Genomic DNA, 14,730 nt, shown 5'->3' with positions numbered 1-14,730 from the left:
TTTTTGACTGTCTTCACTTTGGCTCTCCTAGAAGCTGGCCTTTTGCAGTATGAGCTTGGTTCTCAGGCCTTTTCTGGAACCAGCCTCAAAAACTGGTCCTAGCTGGCTCGCCAAAATGTTACACTCCAATCAGGCAAAAGGTAGGATGTGTCGAAAATGTTGACTTTTATATCTTAAGAACACATTGAACACTTTCAGAACAAAACAACTTCAACACTGAAGTCTGATAACTGCCATCTCTAACGATCATCTCCATTTCCCCCCCAGAATGACACATGGTTTAGTCTTATAGGAGTGGTGCATCAACAAAAAAACCATAAAACTTACATTGACTGTTAGTCCCTGTCACACCATCCTGCTGAATGGCCAAATGTGAAGTGTAAAGGACCCAGGCAGAGTGAATGAAAAGGACAAAATTTATTAAATATTGTGACAGTGGATGAAGTAAAAGAACAGTTATGAATATAAGGCACATTAACACAGGGTGCACTATATAGAGAGAAAGAACAGAAGCTGGCTGGAAAACAACTTCCTGAACGTAACTATTCAACTGGATTCTTAACACTATTTCAGTACCTGATCTCCTTCTGGTCAGACTCACCCCCACGTTGGGATGAGGGATCAGCTCCCTCCAAAAGCAGCCTCACTGCCTCCCACTTTCATGGTGTGAACACCCTCCTTCGTTGTGCAGGGCCTTATGTCTTTTTTGTCAAAGGTTTGCCTCCTCATCTGTGATTGACTGAGGCCCGTGAGGGAAAGGCAAGCCATTCTGCTCCTCGTCCTCAGCCCTAGGATCATGTTAGCACCTAACACCAAATGCTGACAGTGCTAAGTCTTGAGATTATGACCGGGGGGGGGGAGCATTCTTTTTCTCCTTATTTTTATTTCTGTAAATTCAGGCCTGATGAGGGGGTCTGATGAGCTCAAAAGCTTGCACAATGTTTTGTGCCATAATTTGGTCTTCATAAAAGGTATTAAGCAGATTTTGATTAGTACTGTAATCACTACACCATACTAGCCCCTGTGTGTATTTAAGCCCTCAGAGAGAGGTACTTGGAGGGTAGCATAATTCCCAAGCACCATGGGTCAAATACATATCTCCCCCCACCCTTCCTGGGGCCTGAAGATCTGGAATTCCTTCTCCTCCCCAAACCCCACCCTCCCCAGGCCCCACCTCCAAATCTCCAGGAATTTTCTAGCCCTAAATTGGCAGCCATACCCCCTACAGCAACATGGATCTCTAGCAGGATATGCACTTTGGTCCTGTGCTTGTCTAAGCAGAGGAGGGGGGACCTTTATTGGCTCTTCATCATCACTGGAAATGAAATTTTTTCCCCTGTGTTCAGAGCTGAAATGAAGGTAGCTGGGGCTGAGGAATTTTTATAACTTGACAACCATTCCGGTGTCATCGAGAGCTAAGTATTGTGGGGATAATGTTTGCTCACCATTGTCTCAGGACTTAGCTACATATTATGTAGGCTGATTTCTGGGTGGATCTTCTGATACATGTTTTAGCCTTAAAAATCAACTGTGGGAAGACCTTGATTTGGATCAAAGCAATGACACTGGTGGCAGATGGAGATAACCTCTTATTTCTGGGTACCTTTCTCAACAGAAACACCCTTCCACACTGAGCTGTTAGTAGTTTCAGCAGGGGGACACAGCAGGTATGATACAGGTGTCAGTCCTTTCCCCCAATGGCAACTTGGGGCTAGTGCTTAATAGCGGTTAGACCATGATCTGTGAGACCTGGGTTCAAATCTCCACTCTGCCTTTGGGCCACTCTCACACTCAGCCTAACCTACATCACAGAGTTGTTGTGAGGATAGAATGGAAGAGTGATGACTGTCACCCGGAACTCTCTGAAGGAAGGGAGAGATTAAAAAATGCACTAGACAGAATATTTAAAAGGAAAACAGCATGGGACTCATCTAACTCCAAATGTAAACTGCCCCCTGAAGCTTCCCCCCAACCCCAGAGTTAAAAATATATTGAGAAACTCAGTCACACATCTGACAGGCTATGTGGGGGGAAAGCATGTAGGTTTCTGTGTTTCAGAACTGTTTATGGGTACCAGACCACCTCAAAATGTGCATTTTTTTTTTTTTTTTGCTTTTAAGTTCAAAAGGACTTTGCTGGAGTCGATTTTACTTTCTATTCAGAAAGACAGAATGTATAATGGCTAGTGTCCAATTAGGATCTGGGATGCTCAGGTTCAAATAGAGTAACCTTGGGCCAGTCCTTCCTGTCCACTCCCATCTTATTTTGCTCTTTGCCACAATAATAGTTTTAAAAGGAAACACATATACTTAATTTGCATAACTTGTTTTGAGGGGAAAATGTGGTTTTTCCCTTGTGAACAATTTGAACTTACTGTATTTACCTGAAAGGAAGGCTATAAGTCTATATCCCCCAAAAGGTTATACAGTTATGTACAGTAATACAAAAAGTGTGACTTGTACATGTATTTAAAACCACCCCCTTTCTTGATCGCACATGTGAAAATAAACACCCTTTCTTCCTTTCGAATAAACAGAATAGTACAGATTACTCCCCCATTCCACCCCACCAAGAACCTTTTTTTGTCAGGATTTCCCAAAACTAGATCCTATTAGACTAGCTTTTACTCTGTGTTTACATGTTTCAGCCATTCTCTCTTGCAAACAAATCTGATATTTTACCAAGACTTCCCAGAATATGGATGCTATTTCCTGTCAGCTAATATCTTGTGGCACATTAAGGATGATCATCAGTGGCTGCAGTTTTCATTCAGAACTTGTAAATTACGCATCTCTTTTATGGAGTTTCCGATGCTTAATAAGGTTTGAACTCACACTGAAACTTCTTCCACACTCATGGCATTCATAAGGCTTCTCCCCTGTGTGGACTCTCTGATGTGTAATAAGGTGTGAATTGTTACGGAAGGTTTTCCCACATTCAGCACAGACATAAGGTTTTTCCCCTGTGTGGACTCTCTGGTGACCAACAAGCACCGAGCTGTATGAGAAGCTTTTCCCACACTCAGGACATTTGTAAGGTTTTTCTCCTGTGTGGATTCTCTGATGCGTAACCAAGTGTGAGTTTGTATTGAATTTCTTCCCACATTCACTGCATTTATATGGTTTTTCTCCTGTATGAATTCTCTGGTGAATAATGAGATCTGCACTTCGACAGAAGTTTTTGCCACACTCTAGGCACTGATAGGGTTTCTCAGTCATGTGGATTCTCTGATGACTTAGAAGACCCGATTTAACACTGAAACTTTCGGGGCAGTCAGGGCATTTATAAGGCTTTTCCCCTGTGTGAATTCTCTGATGCATAATAAGAGTTGAACGCCTGCCAAAACTTTTCCAGCAATCCTGGCATTTATAGGGTTTCTCGCCTGTGTGGGTTCTCTGGTGTGTAATAAGAGTTGAACTCCTGCTGAAACTGTTTCCGCAGTCTAAGCATTTATAAGGCCGTTCTCCAGTATGTGCCCTTTGGTGCATTATAAGATTGGAGCTGCGGCTGAAAGTCTTCCCACAGTCACTACATTTGAAGGGCGGCTCCTTCGAGTGGGTTCTCTGGTGCCTACTGAAATTTAATATCTGGTTGAAGCTTCTCCCACAGTGAGGACAGATGTAGGGCTTCTCTTTTGTATGGCTTTTCTGATGTGCAATGAGGTGGGTGCTCTGAACAAAACTTTTCCCACATTTGGAACAGGTAAAGGGTCTGTCTCCCGTGTGGAGTTTCTGGTGCCGAACAAGGTCAGAACGGCGGCAAAATGTCTTCCCACAATCAGAGCATGGATGTTTTCTCTTTAGCATTTGTTCCCCTGACACCCCAGTTTTGCTTAGTTCCACAAAGCCCTTCAAGCGGGGGGCATACTTGGCCTTGCCTTCCTGCAGGAGGGCTTGCTGCGTAACTTCTTTGCCTGAGGTCAACATTTCATCCACATCTGGAAGGAAAAGAGAATTCAGACACAGGGCATTATTTTCCCAGAATCCTGGAGAGGAATTAGGTCAAATGGTACAACATCTGTTTGGGATTGGATTGTAATACAGCTAGGAGTATGGGCACATGGCAGTGAAATTATACAGCTAGGTGTATGGGCACATGGCAGTGAGATACCGTTGATGTTCTTGTGAGTTAAGAGAATGGTACTGTATCTAAGAGGAATCATGGCTCAGTGGTAGAGCATCTGCTTTGCATGCAGAAAGTTCCAGGTTCAATCCCTGTCATCTCCACTTAAAAAGATTAGGTAGTAGGTGATATGAAAGACCTCACCCTGAGACCCTGGAGATGATAGACTAATGGTATGATTCAGTATAAGGCAGGTTCACGTTTTTATCTATTTGCTGACACCACAGATTTTTCATCCAAAACAGTGATGCATAAGCTTGTACAAAGAGGACAGAACAAGAGTCACTCTTTATACTATCCAGTTTGTGCAAACAACAGTTTAAAAGGTGTTTAGGGGACACAAATTAGTGTTAACTAATCTCGACTACATGCACTTAAAGAAATTTCTTTTAAAAAAACTTTTATTGTGAGCTTTTGCTGCTTGATCACCTTGCTTAGAAAAAGCACATGGTAGAGCTCTTCTGCCTTGCATGAAGAAAGCTTGTATGCCAGGGGTGAAAAAGTTGTTAGGCTAGAACCCTTCGCCCTGCAATGCATGCTTTTTAGGTGCCTTGACCCAGAACTAGTTGCACCCACAGACTGGCTTCTCAAACAGCAAGCCCTCCTCCTGCATAGCAAACCACTTTTGAAACAGATTAGTTTCAGGGCAGTTTATGACATGACAGTGATCTGCTGTTCAAACAAGGAATTTTTTTTTAAAGATTGTAAATATGCAGTTCCTTGCATTAGCAAAGTATCATTTTGGATCCCAGCCAAAGTGTTTGTTGTGTGAAAACAATTTAAACACACTGTCTTTAGCTAGAATTCAGAACTGTTAGAGGCCCAGGAAAAGCTGAACCAAATGTCGTTTGCTAACATATGAATAAGCTTTTAGGTCATTTGCCCACACAATTCTAAAAACTGGCTTTACACAGCTCTTGCATTGCTTGCAAGTACATGGCAATGCCATATTGCATTTGAATACAACCTGCAGGAAGGATCAGTGGCCCTGAGTTGCACCAAGGAGTCTCTGATTCATTCAGGTTGAATATTATTCATGTGGTGGCCTTGGGGACCATCACCGCAGCTAAGCCTCACCTAACCCCCAGGGCTGTTGCACAGAAAAATGTGAAAACACCAGCGTACACCATCCTGAGATCCTGGGACAGTGAGGGGGGCAGAAATTAGTCAGATTGCCTGAATAGTTAGCCATCCATGTTTTTACACACAGGTCATTTATGCATGGGTACTTGAACTCACGTTCTCCCCCGTCTGACTCGGTTGTTCCCGGAGTTCTGCACATGTTTTCCGTCCATTAGAAATGACCTCAATGCTGGCCCTCCCAATGTCTGGGTCTTCATATTCCCCTGTTAACCCGACTCTTCCCTCTCCCCTGAGCTCAGCCCAGCTGAAATATCCATGCAGAAGGCAAAGCATGGGCCACAAGAAGATTGGCATCTCTCACAGCCAATCATAAAGCAGCATGCAAAGAGGCAGCAATTCAAACGCTTCTTGCTTCCTTGGGCTCTGTTTGAGCAGAAGAAAGGCTTTTGAAAACCAAGGCTTGGATTTCTTCCCTCCCCCTTTCTTTCAGATTGCTCCATTTTTTAAAATGCTTTTTTTAATGTGGCAATTGGGTTTTGGGGTGGGGAATCTTCTCTCACAGTGAGCACTGCGAAGTAAGCCAATTATAAAGCAGCATTTAAAGAGGCGGGACTTGATTTGACCTTGGAGAGAGCTTGATGCAGAGATTCCCAACAGGAAAGTGTGGGTCTTAGCCAGCAACGAACCTCAAGTAAAACTCCCATGCATAAATGACAGCAGAGAGCTCATAAATCAGGCAGATGCACCGATAATTCTGAACAGCCAATCCCTGCCACAGATTGGGTGTAACTAAGGAAAATGGGAACTACAACTCTTTCCTAACGCTCCATCACATAGATACACGATGATCCACCTCTAGGTTGGCACTGTAGACTGAGTGGTGGCGGTAGGGTTGCCAGGTCCCTGTTTGCCACCAGCGGGAGGTTTTGGGGGTGGAGCCTGAGGAGGGTGGGGCTTGGGGAGGGACTTCAATGCCATAGAGTCCAATTGCCAAAGCGGCCATTTTCTCCAGGTGAACTGATCTCTATCAGCTGGAGATCAGTTGTAATAGAGGGAGATCACCAGCTAGTCCCTGGAGGTTGGCAACCCTAGGTGGCGGCTGGGCAAGGTTTCAGGCAGAGAGAGGGCTCCCCCGGCTCCCTAACGCTTTAACTGGAGATGACGCCTATTAAAAGCACACTCTTCCCCCTGAAACGCTGGCATGCTACTACTGAGCCATGGGCCCTCCGACTAGGGACGTGGCTACCCCCCACAGAGCATCCTCGAACCCTCCCATTCACTGCACAGTCCTGTTCTAAGGCCATTTATGCACGGGAGGTTTTGCCTTGGATTTGCCACTCTACAGATGCACATTTTCCCCCATCCAACTTCTCAGATCTCAAAAATTATCCCCCCCATGCAGAGCTTTGAGAATTCAGAAGGGGAAAACGCGCATCTGTAGAGTGGCAAATCCAAGGCAAAACCTCCCTAAGGCCCTCACCTAAAACGCTTCCTCGAGCTGCTTCGTAATTAATGGCTACCGCGGCGTGGGGCGGGGGGAGAAGAAGGAAACACCAGTTCTCACCTCGATCGGGCATCGTGTAAACGCCTGGAAGCTGCGCGCCTTTTCTTCCTGCCTCGCTTTCAGAAGGGCGGGCAGCGAATCCAGCTACCACTTAGCCCCCATTCCAGACTTTGCAGCGTCGGGTTGCTAAAGCTCTGCCCTAGAAGCTCAGGAGCCGAATAGGGGAAGGGGAGGGACTTCGATCGGTCTTCCTTCCTTGGGATCCCCCTGCTGGCCACAGGATCGCTGTGAAATCTTGTGCTGCAAAGTCTGATTTTGTGTGTGGGTAAACTGCTGTCAGCCCTGACCTGGATGGCCCAGGCGAGCCTGATCTCGTCACATCTCAGAAGCTAAGCAGGGTCAGCCCTGGTTAGTATTTGGATGGGAGACCACCAAGGAAGGCCAGGGTTGCTGTGCAGAGGAAGGCACTGGTGAACCACCTCTGTGAGTCTCTTGCCATGAACCCCCCCCCCCAAAAAAGGGGTCACCATAAGTCGGCTGCGACGGCACTTTACACACACAAAGTGCTGTTAAGTCGCAGCTGACGTAATGGCGACCCAGGCCTTTTATGCATGGGAGGTTTTGCCTTGGATTTGCGGCTCTGTAGATGCGCATTTCCCCCATCCAAATTCTCAAAACTCAAAAATAAGCCCCCATGCAGAGATTTGAGAATTCAGATGGGGGAAATGTGCATCTAGAGCCGTGGTTCTCAACCTTTTTCCGACCGTGGCCCCCTTCCGACCTTGTTTCCTTCCTGTGGCCCCCCTGTCCTACTGGTAGAAAGGTAGCTATTTAAATGTTTTGTTTGTAAGTAGCCAAGGAACAAAGAAGCATAAACAGCCACACAAAATGCACACATGCAGTTCTTTTTGGGAAACTGAAATTTACAAAAAAATACACAACATGCCAATAAACAACAATGTTCACATACAAGGGAGAACAAAGCCTCTACCACCGTTGCACAAGATTACAGCGATACAAAAATCCACAGTTGCAAACGATGCATCGAAGTGCAATGAAGAAAGTCATATGTTAGGTTTTCAGTCCACTGAAGGTACAAATTGTATTTCTTTTCTGTTTTCTCAGTCACTCTGTTTTCTTCACTTCTCACTTCCCTCTGTGGCCCCCTAGTCTCGTGCCATGGCCTCCCATTTACGCAATTTTCACCTGTGGCCCCCTTGGACTATACTGGGGGCCCCCAGGGGGCCATATGGCCCCAGGTTGAGAACCACTGATCTAGAGAGAAGCAAATCCAAGGCAAAACCTCCCATGCATAAATGGCCCCAGTAGGGTGTTCAAGGCAAGAGATGTTCAGAGGTGGTTTGCCATTGCCAGCCTCTGCGTAACAACCCTAGTATTCCTTGGTGGTCTCCCATTCAAGTACTAACCAGGGCCGACCCTACTTGGCTTCTAAGATCTGACAAGATCAGGCTAGCCTGGGCCATCCAGGTCAGGGTAAGTCTGATTTTACAGAACAGAAAATAGTTGTCGAGCAAGAGGCAGTGGTGCATTGCAAGGCGAGGTCGGACTTTCGGCAGGTGCCTCTTCTCTCCGGTGTAACAATATGACCGAGGCCTGGTGTATGGGTGCAGTAGAATGCGATGGGGAAATCCTGACCTACCCAAAGGGTTGGCATCATTTTGCAGGTGGAGCATACTGGGTTTTTTTTTTTTTTTAATACTGTCTTATGTTTAAAACACACCCACCCAAATTCTGTACAAGTTTTTAAAAACAAAACAAGCCACATTAAGGCCAACCATAACACAACTAGTATGAAAGTTTTTGAGTCCTCTGTTCAGACTAGATAGGGTTGCCAACCTCCAGGTAGTAGCTGGAGATCTCCTGCTGTTGCAACTGATCTCCAGCCGATAGACATCAGCTCACCTGGAGAAAATGGCCACTCTGGCAAATGGCATTGAAGTCCCTCCCCTCCCCAAACCCCACCCTCCTCAGGCTCCGCCCCAAAAACCTCCTGCCGGTGGCGACCTGGCAACCCTAAGAGTAGATGATTTAAAAGAAATTAACAAAAGGGAGGGGAGAGAGGGAGAAAAGAAGTTTCGGGCCTCCTTGTTTGCATTTAAAATGCTAGGTAGGTTTGAATAGAACAGTACTACCGTGTTTCCCCGAAAATAAGACACTGTCTTATATTTATTTTTCCTCAAGAAGACACACTATGGCTTATTTTCAGGGGATGTCTTATTTTTATTAAGTATGGTACAACAATCTACATTCCAATCTGCACCGTGGAGCTGGGCTGATCTCTCTGGGCTCAGTAGCAGACTGCTTGCTGAAGCTTTCCCCCATCCCCTGGTGTTTGTGTGGGATGAGAGAGACCACAGACTGCTGCTGGTTGGTGCGGGGGGGAGAGAGCTTTACTTCTTCCCCCTGAGGACACACAATACCTAAAGCACAGCGTCCTGCTCCTCACTACACTGAGAAGACTTTCACTTTCACTTTCACTCCCTCTGTGCCCCGGTGCAGAGGGAGCCTCCCGGCCGGGCCAGCAGAGCTCCGTCGCGGCTGGCACCAAATCGAACCGGGCGGGGAGTGGCCTTCCGGGAGGCAAGGCCCTTGGCCTTCCCTGCAGACTGCCGACCAGGTGAACAACGGGCGGGCCCGGCCCAGGAATGGGCATGGCAGGGGGAAACGGGCGGGGCTACAGGATGAGTGGTCTGAGGCCGAGGAAACTCTCTGGGAACAGCGAACTGGCGGTACGCTGCATAGCCACGCCTACCACTATGTCTTATTTTCGGGGTATGGCTTATATTAGAAATCCTGCGACGGCTTATTTTATGGGTATGTCTTATTTTCGGGGAAACACGGTAGGGGGTGGTGCTGTTGGGTTGCACCTTTAAATTGAATTATCTTCCTGCTTTAATTGTGAGTTTGTTATAAATGTCAGTAAATACATGAATAAATAAAGATGTAATGTGCTTTGTGAAATTAGGCCCCGAGGCGTCTGATCTTGTGTTTATGGCTAGTTTGCACATGCAAACGAGGATTTAAATTTAATTAATAACAATGTAATAACACACCCCGCGTCCAAACGCATGCCTCACGCAGTAGCTGTCCTTGTTGTCGAATAAGCCACATGCTTGGATGAACGTGATTTCCTTCTCCTTTCCCATCCTACATGATCAGTTGTGAACAGCAGAGGGCTCTGTTCCTCTTCCTGCTTTGTTAAAAATTGATTTCCACGCCCTTTCATACTCTTGCAAACCGGGTCGAAAACTGCACAGAGCAGGAAGAGGAAGATATCAGAAGGACTACAGGATGTACAGTAATGTCCTTCAGTTTACATCCTTCCGTTTAAGGGTCTTGTCTGATCTTAGTAGCCAGCACTTCTAGAGCAAGAATAAATAAAAATAGTCATAACAGACAACCTTGACATGTTCCTTTTTCAATCTAAAATCCATCGGTTAACATTCCATTTATCAAAATCTTTGCATGCTGTTTTGTATAAATACTCTGTATCCAATTAATGAATCTCGAGCAACAATTTAAATTTCTCAGTGTTTTCAATTTTAAAAAAGGCCAAGCTATATAGTCAAATGCTTTTTCAGCATCTAGGAACATAAACGCTGCTTTCTTCTCCCATTTTTCATGGATTCTACTGCATTAATCACAAAATGTACATTGTCTTTCATGAATTTCTTTGGTAGTAAGCCAGTCTGATCTGTATGAATTAGCTGTGTTATACATTTCCTTAGTCTCCCTAACATTACCGAGGTAAAAGGTTTATCGTCCACATTCTATAGTGAAATAGGTCTGTTAAGATTGTGGTAGTGTTGGATTCTTTATGTATCAGTGTTATGTAAGCTTCTTGCCATGATGAAGGCAATATTTTCTTTTTATTTCATTCATAACTTTCCGCAGTGGTAGTATTAAATTTCCTTACAAACACTTATAATACATTGCTGTAAGTCCATCTGGGCCTGGCGCTTTATCATTTTTCAATTTCGTTATAGCTTGTGATATTTCTTGAATCATAATACTTTGATTTACTATATACCTGTGTTCAGATGTGAACTTCTCAGTATGTATTCCTTTTATGTACTCCTCTATTCCTTCTTCTGTTGCTAAATCCTTTTTGTACCGTTCTGTACAGAAGACAGCAAACTGTTCTTGTGTCTCTTTTTCTATGAGTAATTCGATCTCCTTTATTCAGTCCTGTTATCATTCTTCTTTCAGTTTCTTTACTTAAATAATGTGCCAGATATCTTCCAGGTTTGTCTGCATGTTCGAAATGCTTCTGCCTTAAAAATTTTTAAATTTATTCTGTATCTCCTCAGTTTCAAACATATTTAATTTGTTTCTTAATTCTCCTTCCAAGTGAACAAAATATTTAATCTATTTTAAAAAATGCAGACATATTACGTATACAAGAAACTCATATAAAGAAAAAACATGAACACATTTTAAACAATAAGAAGTTGGGCAAAGGGTATGTGGCCTCAGCGAATAATAAATAAAAAGGAGTTGTGGTTTATAAAAACAATTTACAAATAAATGATATAGAAGAACTAACAGCCCATTCCTGACCTCAAAGGACAAAAGTCCTTTGGAGGCTAAGCCACTGCTGGCCATGCCACTTACACTGTCCAGGTTGGCATGGACGGGGGAACTCGGACGCTGGTCTCCTGGTGCTACCGTGGCAGCGCCATCCAGGGACACCAGCTGGGCCTTCCGCCAGGATCCTGGGAGGCGTTTGCAAGGCGTTCTGGGGGTGGAGCTGCCAGTAGGCACCTTCCTGTCCTCTTTCAGCCCAGTATGCCGGCGGGGAGAACAGAGTTGCTGTGCCACCTTTTTCACTGGCGCAGCCTCACTGTTTTCAATGGGGCAAAATGCCCCATTCAAAAAAATAGAAAGCCGTTCCCCTGGAGAAAATGGCCCCTTTGGCAATTGGACTCTATGGCATTGAAGTCCCTTCCCTCTCCAAACGCCGCCCTCAGGCTTCACCCCAAAATCTCCAGGTATTTCTCAACCCTAGCCTGAAGGGGTAGGATCATCACACACTGGTGTTCGCCGCACCCCGCACTCTCCATGTGTTCAAAATTCGATCTGCAAAGGGACCTTATACGTGCACCACTGAATACACCTAGGCAGGGCCGGATTGAGATCTGATGAGGCCCTAAGCTATTGAAGGTAATGGGGCCCTTTATATAGCCAGCTGTCCTTTTGTCAACAACAAACTGTTGCTGTTTTTGTGTTGAATATATGCTATATGGTAATTTATGGACCTCATAGGTACCTAAAGCCATTTGCACATAACAAAATATGTTGCTGTATGTAGGTTTTATTTTGTTTTTTTATCTTATATTTTGGAAATGTACATCCAGTTTTTTTTTCCTTTAATTTTTTTTTGGGGGGGCAAGAGAGTGGCGCCCTAAACTATAGCTTTTTTGGCTTATATGTAAATCCGGCACTGCACCTCCATTTGCTTTTTGCGGAGTACATTTTGCTCAGCCCCGGTCGCGTTTTCCAGGAGTGGGCTTTGCGGCAGCTTTACGGCAGTTTTGCAGCAACGTAAGCACGCCTCGGACAGGCGGCAGTTGCTGCTCTGCTGTTGCTCCAGCGAAAACGCAGGGGAGGTCTCGCCTTGGATTTACCGCTCTCGAAATGCACATTCCCCCCCAGCCAAATTCTTAAAACTCCACAATAAGCCCCCATGCAGAGTTTGGAGAATTCAGATGGGGAAAATGGGCACCTGGAGAGCGGCAAATCCAAGGCAAAACCTCCCCTGCGTGTTCGCCCAGAGACATTTGCTGGGAGAAAGACCGCGTCTACTAGGGCTTCTACAGGAACTCAGCAGCGCACCGTAAAGCTGCGCGTTGCCGCACGCAGATGTCGCGATGCAGCGGGCTGTGCGCAGGAAGGATCGCCACTTGACGTTGCGTGATTGATTGACTCAAGAAAGCCTGGGAAACGCTTGGCAATTCAGGGCGCGACGCTATGCACGTTTGCAAGCCCCGCTGGAAGTCAGTGGGAGTTTCTTCCGCGTAAATATGGCCTGAGAAGTACGCCCGACCCAAGTCCCGTCCCCAAAAATGGTCAAAGGAAGCACTAAGACATGCTCGGAAAAGTTGAGGGCAGCAGGAAAAGAGGAAGACCCAACGAGACATGGATTGACTCAATAAAGGAAGCCACAGCCCTCCGTTTGCAGGATCTGAGCAGGGCTGTCAAAGACAGGAGATTTTGGAGGACGTTGATTCAAAGAAGATAGTTCACAGTGGGTCGCCGTGTTAGTCTGTCTGCACTAGTAGAAAAGGGCAAGAGTCCAGTAGCACCTTAAAGACTTAACAAAAATATTTTCTGGCAGGGTAGGAGCTTTCTGAAGAAGCGAGCCGTGGCTCACGAAAGCTCCTACCCTACCAGAAAATATTTTTGTTAGTCTTTAAGGGGCTACTGGGCCCTTGCCCTTTTCTACTATTGATTCAAAGGGTCGCCGTGAGTCGGAAGCGCCTTGACGGCACTTAACACACACGCAAGACAGGGGACGCCATAAAGTGCTCCAGGGGCGAAAACGCATGGTCGCTTTATCCTCCTTTAATCCCTGTTTCAGCCAGGATTCAGCCTGGATCGAACGCATGCGTCTCGCCTAATGTGCGTTCGAGCCTGGGTGAAACAGGGATTAAAGGAGGATAAAGCGAACGTGCGTTTTCGCTTCAGATCGCGACTCATTTCCTGGGCCGTTTACGCACGGGAGGCTTTGCCTGGGATTTGCCGCTCTCTAGATGCCCATTTTCTCCATCCAAATTCTCCGAACTCTGCTTGGGGGGGGGGGCTTATTTTTGAATTTTGAGGATCCGGATGGGGGAAATGTGCCTCTAGAGAGCGGCAAACCCCAGGCGGAACCACCCGCGCGCAAGCGGCCCGGGGCTCCTGTTTTCCGTCTCGAGCTGGAGCCGCTAGAGGAGGCTGCGCACACAGCTGCGGGGGGCCCCAGCGGCCTCTCTCGCCCGCTTTTCCTTCCCTCCGCCGGTGGGCGGGGAAGGGGGCGGCGCTTGTGCCCCGGACAATGCCAGCTGATCGGCTGCGCTCCGTCCCACGTGGTCGAGCGCTGGCCGAGAGGCCGCGCGCCTCGCTTCCTGTACGCCCCGACCCGAGTGGGGACTGCCTCTCCTCTCTCTGGTTGGACGGAGCCCGAGGCGGCGGAAAGGTGTGAGCGCGCGCTCCTTCCCCCGAAGGCTGTAGGTAACGGGGCCGAGGTTGGAAGGGGCGCGGGGTAGAGCGCTGCTGAGCCCGGGGTGGCGAGGAGGAGCTCTGACCCGGAGGAGTAGAAAGCGCCAAGTCCCAGCCAGCATCTTGCTTCAGGGCGGGACACCACCAGGAAGGAGCCCCTTCCGGGCCACTGCTGGGTTTCGCCATTATTGATAACTGGGCTTTGTGGGGACTTTTCGGAAATCCCGTTTGCCCAGCATGAAGCTGGCTGGGGGAACGCGGTGCTGCCTCTTGCCCGCTACCTGCATCTTCCTAGCACAGGTATAGCAGCGCTCAAGTCGTGGGGTTTGCTTATCAGTTGGCTAAGTATCTGAAGAAGTGAGCTGTGGCTCGCGAAAGCGCACACCCTGCCAGAAAATATTTTTTGTTAGTTGGTTCTTGTAGGTTATGCGGGCTGTGTGACCGGGGTCTTGGTATTTTCTTTCCTGACGTTTCGCCAGCAGCTGTGGCAGGCATCTTCAGAGGAGTAACGCTGAAGGACAGGGTCTCTCAGTGTCAAGTGTGTAGGAAGAGTAATATAAAGTCAGAAAGGGGTTGGGTTTGAGCTGAGTCATTGTCCTGCAAAAAGTATCAAAAGTGATTCAGCTCAAACCCCCCTTTCTGACTATATATTACTCTTCCTACACACTTGACACTGAGAGACACTGTCCTTCAGCGTTACTCCTCTGAAGATGCCTGCCACAGCTGCTGGCGAAACGTCAGGAAAGAAAATACCAAGACCCCGGTCACACAGCCCGGATAACCTACAAGAACCAATGAAC

The 14,730-nt window shown here is 46.8% G+C and overlaps 1 protein-coding gene across 1 annotated transcript; it reads right to left on the bottom strand.

Moving 5' to 3' along the window:
* Positions 1-2,740: 2,740 nt before the first annotated feature.
* LOC130474634 (zinc finger protein 436-like) lies at positions 2,741-14,116 on the bottom strand. The gene is made up of 2 exons (XM_056846329.1): positions 13,675-14,116; positions 2,741-3,937 (listed from the first exon to the last, which is right to left on the bottom strand). Exons 1-2 carry the CDS (start codon positions 14,114-14,116, stop codon positions 2,784-2,786), a joined length of 1,596 nt encoding a protein of 531 aa, XP_056702307.1. The 3' UTR covers positions 2,741-2,783.
* Positions 14,117-14,730: the final 614 nt, after the last annotated feature.

The sequence above is a fragment of the Euleptes europaea genome, chromosome 1 (assembly GCF_029931775.1).
Source record: "Euleptes europaea isolate rEulEur1 chromosome 1, rEulEur1.hap1, whole genome shotgun sequence".
NCBI lineage: Eukaryota > Metazoa > Chordata > Lepidosauria > Squamata > Sphaerodactylidae > Euleptes > Euleptes europaea.
Note: the sequence above shows the minus strand (reverse complement) of the source record. Positions and strands in the feature narration are given on the sequence as shown.

What these genes read in the sequence shown, in the direction of transcription:
- LOC130474634 (XM_056846329.1), bottom strand. Translation starts at nt 14,116, where the DNA reads ATGGCGAAACCCAGCAGTGGCCCGGAAGGGGCTCCTTCCTGGTGGTGT. An exon ending in CTGGGGCCCCCCGCAGCTGT is followed by an intron (nt 3,938 to 13,674) that starts GTGCGCAGCCTC and finishes TTTTCCTTCCAG; the next exon opens with ATGTGGATGAAATGTTGACC.